Raw genomic sequence first — 17,313 nt, forward strand, 5'->3', positions numbered from 1 at the left:
ATACCACGGAACACTGTGAAATCCTGGCTGCATTTTCCTCGAAAGCAAAGGATAGCCAGTCCACAATCAAGGCGGCTGAGAGTTTGTGAGCCGTCGTATATTTCGGAGCTTGAATTTGCCTGTCCAAACCGTCTTTGGCTTTTCCTACACATTTTGAATATGCGGAGTAGCTGCGCCAATTGTCGTATCCAAAGAAACACTTGACGTGCATGCCGGGCAATGTTTTCGCATCCTTGCCCTTGACGGAGACAAGAAAGCGTTCGTTTTTTTGGCTGACGGTTGCCCATAGCCGTTACTTTAGGCCACAGTCTGTCATCCATCGGTTATGCACTCGCTCGACGCATGGATTGCCTCATTTGTAAGAAACTGCGGGCCCGTCCCCGTTTCGGCGCGGGATCGACATCATCCCCAAGGTCATCGGGGGTTGTACATGTTGATTGTTGAGCTCCTGGTGCAATGCGGAGAATCCATGAAGAAAGGTGTATTTGTTGTTTCCGTGATGATTTAGAAAAGGCTTAGGCGACAAGTATATATAAGCATCAATTGGAAGGGACTTTGCCTGTCATTTTTTGAGAAAATCGAGCGTCTACTAAAGACGATCTGACAAGCCTTGCCTGCTTTATTCAATTGATCATTACCGTCTTTGTTGTCTCTTCTCCAACAACGTCACTATGCGCCTCGACAAGCTTGCCGCTCGGGCCGGTGCCACGACGGTCACCCTGCCGCACACTCAGCCCCAAGGGCTGTTCACGGTCAACCCGTCTTTTCCGGGTGTCAGCTTCGAGCTCAACACCTTTTCGCTGTACTGCCAGAGTGAGTGCATCAGAAATAGTTCAAGCTATACAGCACAGACATCCACTAACATAGTCGTTACATAGCCAGCCAAACTGACCCCTCGGCCAACCAGTTCTCGATCAACCTGATTTCCGAAGTCGCCAAGCGCACCGGCGGCCGGCCCATTGTCCGCGTCGGCGGCATCACCGGTGACCGCGTGAAGTGGAACAGCTCGCAGACCGTGCCGGTGGTCCCCGCGCCGAGCACCACGCAGACGGGCGACCTCACCATTGGCCCCTCGTTCTGGGCGCTGACGCAGCTGCTGGCGCCAGCCAAGGTTCGCTGGATGCCCTCCATCTCGTACACGGAGCACGACTACACGCAGGCCAACGAGGCCGCCAAGTCGATCCTGTCGGGCATTGGCGCCGACAACCTGGCGGCCATTGAGATTGGCAACGAGCCCAACTTTTACAGCGGCGGCGACCCGCCGGCAGCCACGGCCCAAGAATTTGCGGACCGGTTTCAGGCGATCGCCGCCAACATCACCAAGGCGGCCGGCCTGCCGCCGAGTGTCGGGTTTGCCGGCCCGGACGTGGGCAGCGAGACCAACGGATACATCCCCTGGGACGCGGCCGACATTTTTGCCAACACGAGCTTCGACGACACCAACAACCTCGCCTACGCCACTGACCACTGGTACCGCTGCCTGAGCGGCTCGTGCACGCTGCCGGACCTCCTGTCGCACGCCAGCACGGTGGCCGACACGGCCAAGCACATCAAGCCGATGAACGAGTTCTTCCAGTCGTACAAGGGCGGCCGGGTGCCGTTCTATCTGGACGAGATCAATGTGCAGACGGGCGGCACGTCCAATGCGTCCTTTTCGGCGTCGTTTGCCACGGCCTTGTACGGCACCGACTTCATGATGCACCTCATGTCCCTGGGCGTGGCCGCCGTCAACTGGGAGCAGGTCTACGGCTCGGTCCAGAACGTCTGGCAGCCCAGCGACTACGGGTCCACGCCCGCCCAGACTAAGAACACGTACTACGCCATCCTCGTGGCCGCCGAGTTCATCGGCACGGGCGGCCGCACCAAGGTGGCCGAGCTGGCGCCGGGCAACAACGACGGCACGACCTTCTCGTCGTACGTCGCCTACGAGCACAACATTGCCAAGCGCGTCGCCCTCTGCAACCTCAACTACTGGGACCTGTCGGTCGGCACGACGCGCCCAGAGCCCGTGGTCACCCTCGACGGCCTGTCGCCCTCGGTCAAGACGGTCACGGTCAAGTACCTCACCAACCCCGGTGGCGCCGGCCAAAACTCGACAGACACCACGTTTGGTGGCAGCCAGTGGACGTTTGCGAGCCAGGGCACCGAGGTCAAGAATGTGGCCGCGACGACGATCAAAGTGCCTGTCAAGGGCGGTAGTGCCCTGATTCCCGTGCCCTACAGCTCGGTGGCCATTGTGTACCTGTAAGGGTCAGAATGTTTGGCCGTGATGTTTGGCCTTAATGTGGAGATTGGAAGTCGTGGCGCAGCCATGTAAATACTTGTCACCAGTGTACAACTGTCCAATGCCCAACCGACGTCAACGGAAAAGGGCGAAGTTTGAAATGGGAATATGAGGGAGGAGGCAGCTTTGGGAAAACCACCTTGTTTCGAATATGCTTTTACTGGTCCAAGTTAAACGTTATCGACTGTTTATTTCCGTGAATATCAATGTCGGATAAACTAATACAGCAAAACAAAGTTGTCTTTAATTCCACCTGCCTGGCAGTCCTAGCCGAGTAGGTATATATTCACGGCGCAGTAACAAAAGAACATCGTTTAGGAAGGCTTGAACTGGAATTCCGGCACGAGACCATGTGGCCGAGACATGTTGCGGATTTTTTACAGGCCTTGGCCAGTACGGGCCCAAGACACATTTGCTAGAATGTCCGTTGAGTGTATGGGAGCATTAGTACACAGCATTGCCCGTCCAGCGAGTCATCAACACCCGACAGGTGCAAGATGTCGGCGACGGCGCGGTGCACAGCAGGGTGACGCGGCGACGGCGGATCAATGGTGCGTTGCGCGGTGACGAAGAGCGTCCACGTGACGGACAGCCCAAATGCTGGTAACTGGCAACAAGCAACGGCGCTCTTGCCGTGTTTACGAACCGCCCGGTAGTGGAAAGTACAATGTACGGCACCTGCTTCCTATTCTGCAAAAAGTATACCAAAATATGATTGTTGTTAGGAATTTGTTAAGAATCTCATGATAATGGAAGGAGCAATGCGCTCTACCACTACTTCCTATCCCGGCAACTTTATGAAAACAAGAATGTCATTAAATACAAAAACACACGGGGCAGCCTCCCTTCTACAAAGCAGTCTTGGTAAACACACGGCTCATACATCGTCAATCCAACAGTTGCAACGAATCGAAAGCACGAATCGCAGCGCGCGATTACGCTTCTTGGAAGCGAAGCCGGCGGAACCGTCAGCCGGACAAGTTTTATTCTCGGCGGCGTACTGCGGGAGTCGGATCTCGCAAGAGATTTAATCCCGCTTTCGGGATCAACCACGATAACGTTCCCACCCCCCTAATATGGAATTATGGCTAATCGTGATCGTTTTAGGTCCACCACGCGGAAGCTGATCGTGGCAGAATGTTTTTTTTTTTTAATGACCACGGCAAATGGTCTGTTTTACAATAGACTATTGCATAGTGGTCGTTTTTTTTTTTTTCTTGAGACCGCCGCAAACGGTCTGTTTCCTAACAGACCGTGGCATAGCGGTCTCATTTTTTTTTCAAGAGAATGTGTAGTTAACCTACGCACCTCCTGGAGATAGTATGATCTTAGTAGGTTGAGGTTCACCCTCCTTCAACTGCAGTTGATCTACCGAGTATGTGTCTTGTTAAGTCTCTACCGTCTTCACCAAATTGCTTTTGTTTTACGTCTTGTCGTAAATAGGACAAAGACCACCGGTAAACACGTCAGCATGGGTCTGCCGCTGCACTTACGTCTCATACAACACGGGTTCCCGGATGTGCGGTCTTGTCGTACGAGTCAGAGAGTTTTGAACGCTTTGATAGTCCAATAACTGTGAGCTGAGAGTCTATTTGTTTTACGTACGCGTCCCAGGGTATCAAAACAGTTTCGAGTCGAGCTTAGATATTCCACACTCCCTCCCAGCCACCATCACCATCACCTCCATCTCCTTTCCCCTCACCTCCTCCTTCTCCCTCCCCTCCCCCTTCCCCTTAAGAAGTTGTTGTTGAGATAGTCTGCAAAGCCGTTAAAGCGAGGCGTGAGCACCGCAAAATTAAGCTCAGGATGCACCGGTGAGATCGAGCTCGATCGACGCGAAACAAGCACGCAAAAAGATGTCGCGCGACTCATCCGAAAGCGCGTATTCGTACTTGTGCCGGACCAGCAGTGGCTGGCTGTACGATGTGGCTCTCTCGGCACGCGCGATGCTGCGGAAGGGGGTCTGCGGCTTCAAAGTGCTCGACGACGCGGAAACATGTTCGCCGCGCTGTGGCGTGCTCCGCTGGTCCAAGCGGGTCTTGTGCGGTGGAAGCAAGATCCAGTACGTCTTCGAGCGACGCCTGATGTCAGTGGTGCCGCTGCGGTGACGATGCCGGCGAGTTCTAGTTCACATTTCCTAGGTTTTGTCCAAGGAGCTGCTGGAATTTGTGGCCTCATATTCGGACCTCCCAAATCGCTGCCCGGCGCGTCAATTGTTTGTCTGCGGGGATTGCCCGTGACCAACGAAGTATGAAATGCGAAGCAACTTCCATAACGACAGGTCCCGCAACCGTCCGAGAGAAAATGTATTGTTTGTAGGCTCCAGTCCCATTATACAAAGAAAAGCATACATCGGCCACTGGAAACGCGCCATTAGTACATCAAAGCGAGCCAGGGCGGTCTCTATTATGCCGGAGAGGCCACAGCAAGGCCATTTAGTATACCCACGATCCTGGTGCACACATAATACACCACAACGAAATCTGTCTATGCCTCAATGCTCTTTGCCCTGTGTGCTGGCCAGCGATTTGTACACAAGTTTGCATCGTCCTGTAAAAGTCACCAGCGAAAGGCCGTTGCACCACCAGACTGTGATTGACTAGTCCTACGGGGTTTGAAGCCCATAGAAGCGCTCGATAGGCGCATCGTACCAAGAGTGAGTGGGGAGCAGTAGCATTGCCATTTCCTATACCCCATGGCTGCTTCTGTTGCAAGACCTGCAAGCTCAGGAACAAAGCTCACCATCCGGCCTCGAACCTATTTTGAACTTCTCTATCATTGCCACCTGTCCGATTTACATGGATGAGGTTCTCCATTCACCCCATTGAGCAATTCCTACCAGTGAGCTGTCCATCCCACTTAGGCAGATGCCGCCACGCGCTAAAAGGACAATGGTAAGGTCTTATTCGCTCAATAGGCGCCAGTGGATTGGCTAGGCCTTCCAGTCACTTACACTTGCAGCCTGCATCGCACGTAGCAATATTGACCAATTGACATATTAAATGGCCCTTGTAGTGTAAATAAGAAAGGCCTTAAAGATCATACTGTTATACAGTGAATACGATGGAGACAGCTGTGCAGGGTTAACGTCCTTTTGAACGGTATACAGCAGGCGTTCGTCTCAAGACTTACATATATAGTGTTCTATCTCGTCTGATTTCGAGATGTCGAGAACTTCTTTCCCTTTCTCCAACCTTCAAACAGCAGCAGCAGCAGCAGCAGTAGCAACAACAGCAACAACGACAGCACCAACGTAAGACACACCCAACCAAACAGTGAAGCAAAGCATATTTTATACTAACATAGAAGACACCACAATGACTGTCACGGTGACAGTCACCGTCGCCGCGGCCGACAACGCCGCCAACACCACCATCACCACCACCATCACCACCACCATCGCCGTCACCACCACCACCAACGTGCCGTCGGCCCCCCTCGCGCTTCCCGCCGCCCCCCCGGCCACCCCCGCACATCCCCCGGCCTCCCCGGCCGCCATCGCCTCTCCCGCCGGCCCTCCGGCCGCCGCTGCACCCGCCCTTGTCGCCGCTGGCCCCGCCGTGTCCCGCGCAGGAGCCCGGGCGCCGTCGCATCGCATTGCCGCAGCAAAGTGAGTTATTCTTCCACATAGTTGTTTCTGTTATCGCCTTTGACTTTTTTTGACAATTGAATCGCAGGCGGCGATGCAACGGCGCCGGGCCAAGTACAATCTGCGCCGCAAGCAGCGCGTGGTGGGGAGGGAAGGGGCAGGACAATGTGGACGAGGAAGAGGAAGAGGACGACGCAGGAAATTAGAGCATGGGGAACTTTTTGGATTTTGGCTTTTTGAAAAGAAAGACCACCACCACCACAATCAACACCACCGTCGCGCTTCCAAACCACCGCCACGCCTCGCTACTGCCGCCGCGCACCTCCCTGTCACCGCCGCGCATCCCTACTGCCGCCGCGCTGCCCGCCGCCGCCGCACGCCCCACCACCACCACGTGCCGCGCGCCGCCATCTTCCCCGCGCAGCCGCGCCCGTCCCTGCCGCCGCTGGCCCGGCTGCTACCCAGGCGCCGATGTCTCGCCGCAGCAATGAGAGTTAGTTTCTACGTGATTGATTTAGTTATCGCATCTAACGTTTTATTGACAAATGAAATCGAAGACGGCGAGACATCGGCGCCGGGTCAAAAACAAACAGCGTCGACTGGCCCGACGCAAGTTCAACTGCCCTGTCCAGAAGGAGGAGGAAGAAAAACAGTTGGTAGAGGTGGTGGAGGAGGGGGAGGTGAAGCGGGAAGAGGAGTAGGGGGACGGTGGAGAGTTGGTGATGGAGGAGTAGGGGGAGGGTGGTGAGGTGGTGGAGGAAGGGGGGAGAGGAAGGAATTTTGAAATTTTTTGGCATTTTAAAAATAATAATAAAATTGACATTTTTGACCAAGTTTGAGGTTCCGCTCATCCTCATTATGACAAAGTGTAGTCAACTACAGAGCGAACAATGTTTGTCGCCATGAGTAATGGCATCCACAACAACCATAAGAATGGACCACTAGCCAAGCCGATGACGACGATGAAAATTGCAGATGGATAAGGCGTAAACTACATACATTTTCTTAGCCCGTCCGAATGGATATAAGTTTAGAACAAGCAATACACTTTTTCTCACTTTCTTTCGGTCTCCCAAGGAACAGCCATTCTGCTGATGGCCAATAAAATAATACGTCCTTCAACGCCAAATACAACCGTCTCAAGGCCGTAGCCAAAAGCCCAAAATCGGGCGGTGCCCATGCGTCACTAGTTGTCCACTTGGCCGGATTACACGCGACGCTTACGCTGCTCCTCGGCGTAGCCTTATGGTTGCTCTCTTGCATTTTCTATGTCATGGCTAAGCCACTCGGTCGAGCTCCACAGTCAATCTGTAGATTGATGAAGAGGATCATCAACAATGCATCTCTGGTGTCCGGCAGTTGGCATATGAACTCCCTGTCGACCAAGCTGCGAAGAAAGACGGTTATATCATAGTTGATAGGAGTCCATTTTGCTTTTCTTTCATTATGGACCAAGCCTTTGTTGAGCAGAGTGCCGTAGATGAACTCTAGGGCATCCTGCAAGACATCTTTTAGCACTGGATTACCACAGTCTGTGGCAGCACCACAAAGGTAGAGAATTATTCCTCTGAGACTGCCGACATTGAGACGTTCATTTGTTAATCCCGTTCGACAAATGGCGCAGGCTTCGATGTATCTGCGTAGAATCTCTTTGGTGAATGTCTTCTTTCCGGCTTCGAAGAAGGCAGCGGCTTCTTCAGTCGTGGCGATGCAACCAATAATAACAACAATGGTTTTGGTGGGAGCGGAGTGGATTAACACTTCGATTCGATGTTTGTCCGTAGCGTTGCCACCTGTTAACAGGTGACAGGCGACGGCTGCCTGCGACACTCGGGTTTGACTTTGAGCGCGGCTTCAAGTCGGCCATATGCGGCGTTGAAGTTCACTCGTGCTTCTCGTACCATATTGACAAATGTGGTGCCGTCGTCTGAATTTTCAGCTTTGGCTGCAGTTTCAGACATAGTTTCACTGAATGTCTTCGCGAATTGGAATACCGCTTCGGCAATTCCACGGCCGCTCTCCGTACTGCCAGGGGAAGCTTTGACAACGTCGTTGATCATCGACGTTATCTCCAAGGACATGTCATTTACCCGACAGATATCTGCGTGCTCCTCAATGCGCTTTGTATCCCTTGTACTGGTCAGGGCTGCCAGCACAGCACTGACCGAGTCGGCAACGGCACTCAACCATGTACCGGTCGCTCCCTCTATAACAGCCCGCTCAGAGGTAGCGCTCAATGATGTGGGAGCATCTGCGTCGCACGCATCAATAGGCGGTGCCGCCGCAGTTGGGGCCAGTTGAGTTAGGGAAATGGATGCCCCGATTCCGGATGCTGCTTTGAGTATCCCGCTGCCAATATTGCCGGCCAGCGCCCGTGCGGAGGATCCTAAAACATCACGATTAGCCGTAATTTCCACACTGGGTCGGTTGGGACTGGTATCGTGGCTGATCCCGACAGCGGGATCAAGGTCAATCTTACTCTGCTTTATCTTGTGAGACCCGATTTCCGCAGTGCGGCGCCGATATGTAAACCTGTCGAGACGACGGCTCCGCATACTTCTCTTCCAAGAAGCGCATCTAGTTGCACGCCGCGATGCGTGCTTTCGCGTTGAGATGTTGGATTTGGTCATGGTTTTGATCGTGTTGGATGTGATTGTTGTTGAGTGTTTGCAAAACATAATTTTGGAAGAGGGAGTTGCTCCGTGTATTTTGTGACTTGACAACATTCATGTTTTCTTATATTTTCGATGGAGTAGGAAGGAGCGATAGAGGGTATTGGTCTTTCCATTTTAGGTTCTAGCAGCATTCATGTTTTGCTGTCGACTTGGTGAAATTGGAGGTAGGTGGTCACGGGGTTAGAAGGGGAAGGGCACCCTTGGGTAATCGACGCTGCTTACGTTATTAACCTACAATATCCCCTTCCTCTTCAGTTTTGAGCCAGATGTTACTCATTCAGATTGTATGTGAATTGTACATTTTACACGAATTGACGGGTTCACCAGAGATGCTTACTATGTAACCATTGCACTCGACCTGGTCCTTATGGCAGCAGGGACACGTGAATGGTACGATTTGCCACCGCGATGTAAAACTATTGAAACCTTTGTATTTCAAAATAAGTAAGTCGACTCTTGAATCAACATTGCTCGTGTATGCTTTCTCTGCTTCACTACTTTCGACTCTGAACACCGTTTTCTCAACAAATACTGCAGTCCTCCTTACACCACCCTGCACCGCATAGGAATCCAGCAACACGCTTCATATACGATGGAAAACCAGTCTATTGCAAGCTCCGACACGATGGAAAGGCAGTCTACAGTTGACTAATATTGAAAAACCGCTGCTTCAACGAGAAGTGACAACACATATGCCACAACCTCCTGCCAGTCCCACCACGTACGAAGAGGCCGTCAATGAACTTGAGGAAGCAATGAGGTGGACAAGCCAACTGCTCAAAAAGAGTTGTATGGACCTGGAAATCCGAACTGGCCGGGTCAGGAACGCTTTGGCAGATGCTGCGGCCGAAATCGGCTTGGCGATGGCTTCCGCAGGCTACACAATATCCGCCATGAAGTACGAGGATTGCCAACAAGATACGGTTCCCAAATTCGATCGTATTTTGCCTTCTCTTTACGAATATGCCGAAGCCGTCCGCACGGGTGCCGAATTCACAAATAAACTTTCCCAAGCGCATCGCAGTGGCCCCGCCAAGGCTGCGATTGCATGGATGATGCGCCAGACGGCTTTTGGTAGCCGTATCTTCCGAGTTCTGGCACTTCCGGAGCTGATGAAGTCTCCTATGTGGAGGCTGCACGATAACGCCATCGATACTATGGTGACGTGTGCGAGGAGCGCTGTGGACAAGGCCACCGCGGCTGCCGATACAGCAATTTACACTGCTTTGACCACGAATAGGACGACAGAATACATCAACATTGGTGAAGTGTTCGAGCATGGCAAACGAGGAGAAAGATATGTTGTTCCATACGACATGCGCGACACGCCGCGCCTGTACGAGGTCCTTCGGTTGGCCCAGTCAACAGGATTAGCAGCACAAGCCGTGGCGCGCGCCCTTCGATGGATACGCCCGTCTGGCTCCCGAGGCCTCTCACGCGCGGCCGACGAGGCGATCTCTGCTTCGTATCGCGCGGCCCAACTACGCCTGTCAATTCTGGCGTCGTTTTCCAAAATAGTGAGGCCTCTCATTCTGATTCAACTCTTGTCGTCGGATGGGAGAATAGCCGAAGATGCTTCGCACTATGCACTATCCGCTTTGGGCCATATTTTCATATCAAGAAATGAAAGCAACTTGAAAAGGATATCAGGTCAGGGCTCCTAAAAGGAAACATCATAATCAGGGAGCCTGGCGATGATGGCCTGCTTGTGGCGTTGTCTTCTAAATAGATATGTCCATGTAGAAATGGACAACTTTTGTATGAAATTTTCCTAATGTACCTTACCAAATAGAATCGATTGTTCTACATGACGTGTTCGTCGTGCAAAACCGCGAGGCAACCACCCAAACAAATCGTAGCAAAAGTTAAAAAGACAAAAGGCGCTGTATTACTCATGTATCTATATTACAAGCTGATCGTAAAACTGGACGATATGCGTTTGCTACTCAAGAGCCAAGTGCATCTTCACAAACTGGTGCCTCCTATCGCGAAGTCGTGCAGCAACAACGGCCTTGCGGGCCTTGGTTCAAACCAACGATTCGATGTTCTTGGTGATTCCATGTAGTCTGTACACGATTAGTATGAGACTGGCAATGATGATGGAAATGGGGCTGCTAGGGTGTGGGTTTTTTATTTTGATAGAGTGTACATTAAACTAACAAGGTAAAAACGTACCAAAGAGAATCATTGTGGCCAGGCCAAGCGTGCCTTTTGCAAATCCCTTTACCGCGTCCAAAGTACCTTCTTCGCTGCCTCCTCTAATCGGCTATGTGAAAAAACCAGACAGGCTATCTGCCATACCGTTGACAAAGTTTCTGCCACCAACGATGGTACCCTCGGAAACACTTGGGAATCGTCGGTGCGACGTGGGACCAGCGGAACGTTTATTAATGAACTTCTGCATTGCCCTTTTGGTATTCTCGTCTCGCGGAGCGTCGGTGGGCAACAGCCGGAAACAGCTAGGCATGGAAGAATAAACAATTAAACCAAGTGAAAACCAGGTGCAACACAAACAAAAAGGTCTCGCACGGACTCGGTAAGGTGGGCGAAGGTGGAAGTTTTGGAGGCGTATTGGGCGCCTTTTTGAGAATCGGACAGAAAGGTAATGTGGGTCCGGGATCTGGGGTCCCCAGCATCTGGGAATGTGTGGGTCTGTATTGGCTGGAAACATCGACAAAAAACGAGGAAAATGGACATGAGAAGCAACCCTTCCCCGCGGAGTCTTGTCAGACGGTGCATTAGTTCCTTCGGCCATCCTTTTCATCACAACCAACAATGTCAATTCGCAGACATGGCCCGACCCCAGACGTTCGTACGGCAGGCACGACAGGCTGGAAAATTACGACCCCGTCTTTTTGGCGTGCGGGGAAAGGAAGCGTGCAAACGCTCTTTCTGCCATTAAAGGTGGACCGCCTTGGACCCGCCCCCGATTGGGAAGGTATCCGTCAGCCTCGTCCTTGCCATTCTAACGTCTAGTGTGGAGGCCGAAGTGGAGAGGTGTGAGAGGAGCGTTGAAATGTGGCATTGTGATCCCCTGTCAGGAGAGGAGACGACAGTCCAGTCACCGGACACGAGATCACGGAGACGGCGACGGGGTGACAAAAGTTGTTTATATCTCGAGCCCCCAGCCTCATCCTCCCAGCGAGATGCTTATCACGACGATCAGACTCTTTCTCCCTCTTTCAGGATCTCTCCTTTGGTCTCTCGCATTTGTTGTCTGTCTCGTTATTGTGTATCCGACCAGCATCTCCTCAACATGACCGACAATTACGAAAAGTCGCCGCCGGCGACGGCATCGGCTGCGGTACCCGCGCCGACCTCGGCCGCCGCGGCTGACCTCACGCCCTGGTGGGCCGGCCGCAGTGCCGAAGCCAGCCATGCCGCCGACGTCGAGCGCAGCATGAGCATCCGCGAGGCCCTGCGCCTTTACCCCAAGGCCATCTTCTGGTCGTGCGTCATTACTCTCGTCATCATCATGGACGGCTACGACACCGCGCTCATCGGCTCCTTCTTTGGGTACCCGACCTTCCAGCAGCGCTTCGGTGTCCTGACCGACCCCGTCAAGAACTCATACCAGGTGGAGGCTAAGTGGCAGACGGCCCTTGGCCTGTCCAACCCGCTCGGCGGCATTGTCGGCATTTTCCTCAACGGTATCCTGACGGAGCGCTTCGGCCACAAGAAGGTGTTGCTCGGTGCCATTACCTGGCTTACGGGCACCATCTTTATCGTCTTTTTCGCGCCCAATATTCAGGTCCTCTTTGTCGGCGAGCTCCTTTGCGGTCTGTCCTGGGGTGTGTTTACGACCATGGGCCCGGCGTATGCGTCCGAGGTTGCCCCCGTGGCCCTCCGCGCCTACCTTGAGATTTTTGTTGTGACCTGCTGGGGCATTGGCCAGCTCGTCTCCAACGGCGTTCTGGACGGTCTCAACGGCAAGCACGGCCAATGGGGCTGGCGTATTCCCGTGGCCGTCCAGTGGGTGTGGCCCGTTATTATCGTGCCTCTGGTCATCTTCTGCCCCGAATCACCATGGTGGCTGGTGCGCAAGGGCCGCCTGGCCGAGGCCGAGCACTCCTTCCGCCGGCTGTCGTCGGTCGGCCCCGACGAGGCCAAGGCAGCCGTGGCTCTCATGGTCGAGACCACCGAGCTGGAGCGCAGCCTGGCCGAGGGCGAGAGCTACGCCGACTGCTTCAAGGGCGACCACCTGTGGCGCACCGAGATTACCTGTGTCGCCTGGGTCTGCCAGGTGCTTGTGGGCTTTGCCATTGTCAACTACGCCACCTACTTCTATGAACAGGCCGGTCTGCCCGTCGCCGCGGCCTACAAGATGTCTGTCGGCCAGTCCTCGCTGCACTTTGTCTGCAACGTGCTCTCTGTCTTTGTCATGACGCGCTTCGGCCGCCGCACCACCTTTTTGTACGGCGCCGCCCTGATGGCCACGTGCATGTTCATCATCGGCTTCATAGCCCTCCCCAAGCAGACGGCAGGCACCGGCTACGCCTCGTCGGCCCTGTTCCTACTGTGGTTTGCCGTCTACGAGCTGACTCTGGGTCCCGCCACGTACGTTATCGTCGGCGAGACCTCGTCCACCAAGCTGCGCTCCAAGACCATCGCCTTGGCGCGCAATGCCTACAATGTCTTCAACATCATCAGCCTGACGGTGTCGCCGTACGTTCTCAATCCGACCGAGGGCAACTGGAAGGGCAAGACGGGCTTTTTGGCGGGTGGCTTCTGTCTGCTCTGCTTCATCTGGGGCTACTTCCGCCTGCCCGAGTGCAAGGGCCGCACCTACGAGGAGCTGGACATTCTCTTCAACAAGCGCGTGCGTGCCAAGGACTTTTCGACGTACATCATTGAGATGGACGTTGTGGTCGATGAAAAGACGGCGGCGACCACGGCCGTGGAGCATCGCGAGTAAGTGGTGGAGCTATAACGATAATAGGGAATATTGGAACCGAGCAAGAATGGAGAAGGTAATAGTGCAGTGTTGTAGCGCAGTGTAGCAGTGCAGGGAGTACCTTCTTGCGCTTGACGCACACGGTAGTTAGGATACGAATGCCGATTTCCATTTCCTGATGAATCCCGTTGTGATGTGGACATTTTACCTGTTATTTTGTTTATGAATTGCACCGCAACGTTTCCAGAAGCGTTTAATGAGATGAATGCCAAATTGGGTCGGAGATGGATCGGGCACCGTCAGCTGAGAGCGGCACGTCCGAAAAGAGGAAGAGCCGACAAACAGCAGTAAATGAAGAGCACCCCCTACTTGCATCGGTGTACGACGTACAAGTACGTACGATGGTGGGATGTTGGAGAACTGGAACAGCTTCTCCGCACAGGGAAGCACTTCCACGGCCTGCATTTCGAGTGCACACGTCCACCCTCCCCCATATACCAACATGGCCACTCTTTACCCGCAGGTCGTTCTGTTTGGCGACTCTATTGTCCGCGGCGCTGCCGACACCCGGGATGGGTTCTCCTTGCAGTCGGCGCTGCAAACGCATTGCATCCGCCGTTTCGATGTGGTGAATCGTGGTTTGGGTGGCTACAACTCATCGCAGGCGTTGCGTGTCCTGCCGAGCATATTCCAACAGACGTCACCATCGACGCCCGACCTCTCCTACCTTGTCGTTCTCCTCGGTGCCAACGATGCCGCCCTCCCTCGCGACGTCGACAACCAGCATGTGCCCCTCGAGCAATACAAGGCCAACCTGAGGCGGATCGTCACTCATCCCAACATCCAGGCCCATGCACCCAAGATTATTTTGGTGACGCCACCACCGCTCAATGGCTTCCACTTGGGCCAACTGGAGCGTCAAAACACACCAGGCGCCGCAACGTCTCGACAAGCACGCATCACCGCCCAGTATACTGAAGCTGCTCGTGGTGTGGCCAACGATGTACCTGGCGTAGAGCTGGTGGACTTGAGTGCAGCCTTGATGCAAAGGGCGATCGAAAAGACGCCTGGGTGGGATGCATCGGCGGGAGTGTTGCTCGGAGACGAACAAGACTCGAAGAGCCAAGAGGGGTACCTGCGCGAGCTTCTGACAGACGGGCTGCACTTGACGGGCGGGAGCTATCGTATCTTCTGGGAACTGCTGCGGCCGCACATTGACCTGCCGCCGAATGCACTAGACACATCTGAGGGCTTTGTCCTGCCTGATTGGAAGGTCGCACCGTGGATGGAAGAGGACATTTGTTGAACAAGGACGACTTGTATGTCGAAAATACCGAAAGAAGTACAAGCGAACCGCCCCTGGACGTTATGTGATAGCCAAATAATGGCAGCGTATGATAACCTCAGACTATAGCCTTGCGAACAGGGCCTCTATCTTCCTATGGCATGGCGTATGACTGGTAGAGTAAGAGGCAATCCAACGTTGACGCGCTCGACACGTTTGACGCGGTGATTGTGGTCGATATCCACATCCGGCAGGGAGGTCCATCGGCCACACACGCTTACCAGGTCTCGGTATGTCCTGGCCTTGCTGTCCCCTTTCACCCTTCCTATTCTGCCAGTCACGTAAACTAACTCTGGCAAGGCGGTTGTCATTGTGCCCCGGGTGTGCCTAAACAGATTTCTCTGTACGGCCCTGAGCACCAAGAAACAATTTTCCTTCTCCGAAGGTACAACCGTGACATCCAACCTCAGCCACCTCCTCAAATACCTCAAGAAGACTTGCACAAGTCCAGTCATCAGCCAAGACAAGGACCGCCTCGAAATCCTCCGCGCAATCTGCGACCACCTGTGGACGACAAAACAGCCGTTGGATTACGATGTGCTCACTGTGGACGACGGCCATGCGACAACTGCACTTACAATTCTCGTGACAATGAGAGACTGGGAATACTTCGAGAAGGTATTGACAGAGTCGCATGGACACTTCGACGCCAAGGTCTTTTTTGATTCGGTAAACCACACGTTGAACAACGATCAAAATGTGACCTTTGCCCAAATCGAGACGCATGTGCGCAGTGCGGTGCTTGCCCTTCCAGCTCTATCCGACGCCTTTAATGCCATCAACACCATTTGTCCTACATCAACAAACTCCCAAGCCACGAAGTCGGTTGCTTCGTCTTCAGGTGCTATTGATGGCACCAGTCGGGAAGAGTGGGCGCAAACAACCACCGAGATGCTCGTGGACAAGCTTGGATCAAAGGCCCTTGGATACGTGGATGGAAAGACCATTGTCACGCATTGTCTGTCCTACTATACCATTGACCAAATTGAGACACGGTATGTGTTAACTGGCCCCCCCTTTGTCTGTTGCATCTACTAACGCTGCGCTAGCTTGGTGCCCATCCTCAAAAAACAGTCGAAGCACACAGCATTTACACTCGGATGCTTGTCTGTTATTGCCGACAAGGCGTTGACAACACAATCGCCGGACCTAAACCAGAAGTGGACCGCAATCTACGAAGATTTGGCCGAGCCCGTTATCGCTGAAATGGACATTTCGACACTGTCATCTTCCGCCGGCTTCCAGCAGAAACTGGATTCACATCTAGGCAGCCGATTGCCCTGGGACAACGAGTCAAAGCGGTCCGCGTTCGTCACGGTCCTGGACAGTGAATATGTCTCCTGTTTTTACAAGAGCATCTTTTCAATAAACACACCTGTCACACGCCGCTTGCGATTGGAATTGTCCCGCAAGATTGCGTCTTTTTTCACCCCAGACGCGAGCGGTGAATTTTCTGGTGCCACGCCGGACATGCTTGAAGAAGTCAAATTTTTGTGGTTGCCTGTCTTAAGACAAATCTCCGGTACAATCAAAGACCATGCCATCGAGGGCAATGACGATACTTCCAACACGGCAGCGGATGCTGCCTCTCTGCTGCCACCCCACCAACATATGTACGTCGCAGTGCTCGAAGCGTACGCCTCCGTTGGTGTTGGTCCGTACCCGAAATCGGCCCCCGGACTGGCACGGCAACAAATGCCGCCGTGCTGCACAGACTGTACGTCAGTCAATACCTTCTTGGCTGACGGCAACATGAAAACATATCGTGTCAAGGTGAACAAAAGTCGGCGCCAGCACATCCACCAGAGCCTCGAAAAAAATGGCGTGGACTGTACCCACGAGTCAGAACGTCATACAACCCCCCACACTCTCGTCCTTACTAAGACGACAAAGCAATTTACCAAAGCAAGGGCTGATTGGGCACGTCGGAAAGCGACCGCCAACCAAACCTTGCAGGACTTTTCCCAGACGGACCTACGTCGGATTTTGGGAACCAGCTACGACGGGATCATGTCCATGGAGAAGCTGACCAAACGGGTCCCGGCGTCGGCCCAGAAGCCAGACGCAAAACGCGTCAGAACAGATGACGCCGCGGCCGCTCCAGGGACGGGCAGCGGCGCTGCTCGACTACCGCCTCAGCTGGCCTTCCTGAGCACACACCCTTCATTCCCACTTGCACCTGGGGCCTCGATTATGACGGTCCAGCCAACACCGTCGCCCGGTGGGCTGAACGAAGCTGGTCCCTCGATGACATCGTCATTGCCCGCTCGTGGAACCAAACGGAGGGCCGTGTCGGATGTTGTTGATCTCACCGAGGTCAGCGATTAAGAGCAGTCGTAGGTTACGGTATCTGCCGTTTGTGAAAAATATTATGGCAATATTATGGCACTGGAAGCAATGGGTAATGGTAATCTATATCGTGGTAGATGTAGTAATGATAAGTGCCGTTGAATCTTCTTACCTCGTAGCCTGTTGACATTAGTTACCATGCAATTGTGTTATTAATTCGTTCTATGTTACCTAAGT

The 17,313-nt window shown here is 53.5% G+C and overlaps 9 protein-coding genes across 9 annotated transcripts; 8 read left to right on the plus strand and 1 right to left on the minus strand.

Moving 5' to 3' along the window:
• Nucleotides 1-671: 671 nt before the first annotated feature.
• SPSK_09101 (uncharacterized protein) lies at nt 672-2,248 on the plus strand (the record flags this gene model as incomplete). The annotated part of the gene is made up of 2 exons (XM_016735680.1): nt 672-813; nt 879-2,248. The coding sequence occupies 2 exons, from the start codon at nt 672-674 to the stop codon at nt 2,246-2,248; spliced, it is 1,512 nt and encodes a 503-aa protein (XP_016586845.1).
• A 1,892-nt stretch (nt 2,249-4,140) lies between these two features.
• SPSK_10173 (uncharacterized protein) lies at nt 4,141-4,392 on the plus strand (the record flags this gene model as incomplete). Its single annotated transcript, XM_016736723.1, has 1 exon — nt 4,141-4,392. The coding sequence occupies one exon, from the start codon at nt 4,141-4,143 to the stop codon at nt 4,390-4,392; it is 252 nt and encodes an 83-aa protein (XP_016586846.1).
• A 1,209-nt stretch (nt 4,393-5,601) lies between these two features.
• SPSK_09961 (uncharacterized protein) lies at nt 5,602-6,079 on the plus strand (the record flags this gene model as incomplete). Its single annotated transcript, XM_016736527.1, has 2 exons — nt 5,602-5,894; nt 5,962-6,079. The coding sequence occupies 2 exons, from the start codon at nt 5,602-5,604 to the stop codon at nt 6,077-6,079; spliced, it is 411 nt and encodes a 136-aa protein (XP_016586847.1).
• Nucleotides 6,080-6,082: 3 nt separating this feature from the next.
• Nucleotides 6,083-6,364, plus strand: SPSK_10136 (uncharacterized protein; the record flags this gene model as incomplete). Its single annotated transcript, XM_016736690.1, has 1 exon — nt 6,083-6,364. One exon carries the CDS (start codon nt 6,083-6,085, stop codon nt 6,362-6,364), a length of 282 nt encoding a protein of 93 aa, XP_016586848.1.
• Nucleotides 6,365-7,669: 1,305 nt separating this feature from the next.
• SPSK_09696 (uncharacterized protein) lies at nt 7,670-8,503 on the minus strand (the record flags this gene model as incomplete). Its single annotated transcript, XM_016736268.1, has 1 exon — nt 7,670-8,503. One exon carries the CDS (start codon nt 8,501-8,503, stop codon nt 7,670-7,672), a length of 834 nt encoding a protein of 277 aa, XP_016586849.1.
• Nucleotides 8,504-9,240: 737 nt separating this feature from the next.
• On the plus strand, nt 9,241-10,212 carry SPSK_09586 (uncharacterized protein; the record flags this gene model as incomplete). The annotated part of the gene is made up of 1 exon (XM_016736158.1): nt 9,241-10,212. The coding sequence occupies one exon, from the start codon at nt 9,241-9,243 to the stop codon at nt 10,210-10,212; it is 972 nt and encodes a 323-aa protein (XP_016586850.1).
• Nucleotides 10,213-11,804: 1,592 nt separating this feature from the next.
• SPSK_09042 (MFS transporter, SP family, general alpha glucoside:H+ symporter) lies at nt 11,805-13,463 on the plus strand (the record flags this gene model as incomplete). The annotated part of the gene is made up of 1 exon (XM_016735623.1): nt 11,805-13,463. The coding sequence occupies one exon, from the start codon at nt 11,805-11,807 to the stop codon at nt 13,461-13,463; it is 1,659 nt and encodes a 552-aa protein (XP_016586851.1).
• Nucleotides 13,464-13,944: 481 nt separating this feature from the next.
• On the plus strand, nt 13,945-14,748 carry SPSK_09719 (GDSL Lipase/Acylhydrolase family protein; the record flags this gene model as incomplete). Its single annotated transcript, XM_016736290.1, has 1 exon — nt 13,945-14,748. One exon carries the CDS (start codon nt 13,945-13,947, stop codon nt 14,746-14,748), a length of 804 nt encoding a protein of 267 aa, XP_016586852.1.
• Nucleotides 14,749-14,826: 78 nt separating this feature from the next.
• Nucleotides 14,827-17,115, plus strand: SPSK_08664 (uncharacterized protein; the record flags this gene model as incomplete). Its single annotated transcript, XM_016735255.1, has 4 exons — nt 14,827-14,834; nt 14,915-15,017; nt 15,088-15,782; nt 15,837-17,115. 4 exons carry the CDS (start codon nt 14,827-14,829, stop codon nt 17,113-17,115), a joined length of 2,085 nt encoding a protein of 694 aa, XP_016586853.1.
• Nucleotides 17,116-17,313: the final 198 nt, after the last annotated feature.

Source organism: Sporothrix schenckii (assembly GCF_000961545.1).
Source record: "Sporothrix schenckii 1099-18 chromosome Unknown Cont44, whole genome shotgun sequence".
NCBI classification, from domain to species: domain Eukaryota; kingdom Fungi; phylum Ascomycota; class Sordariomycetes; order Ophiostomatales; family Ophiostomataceae; genus Sporothrix; species Sporothrix schenckii.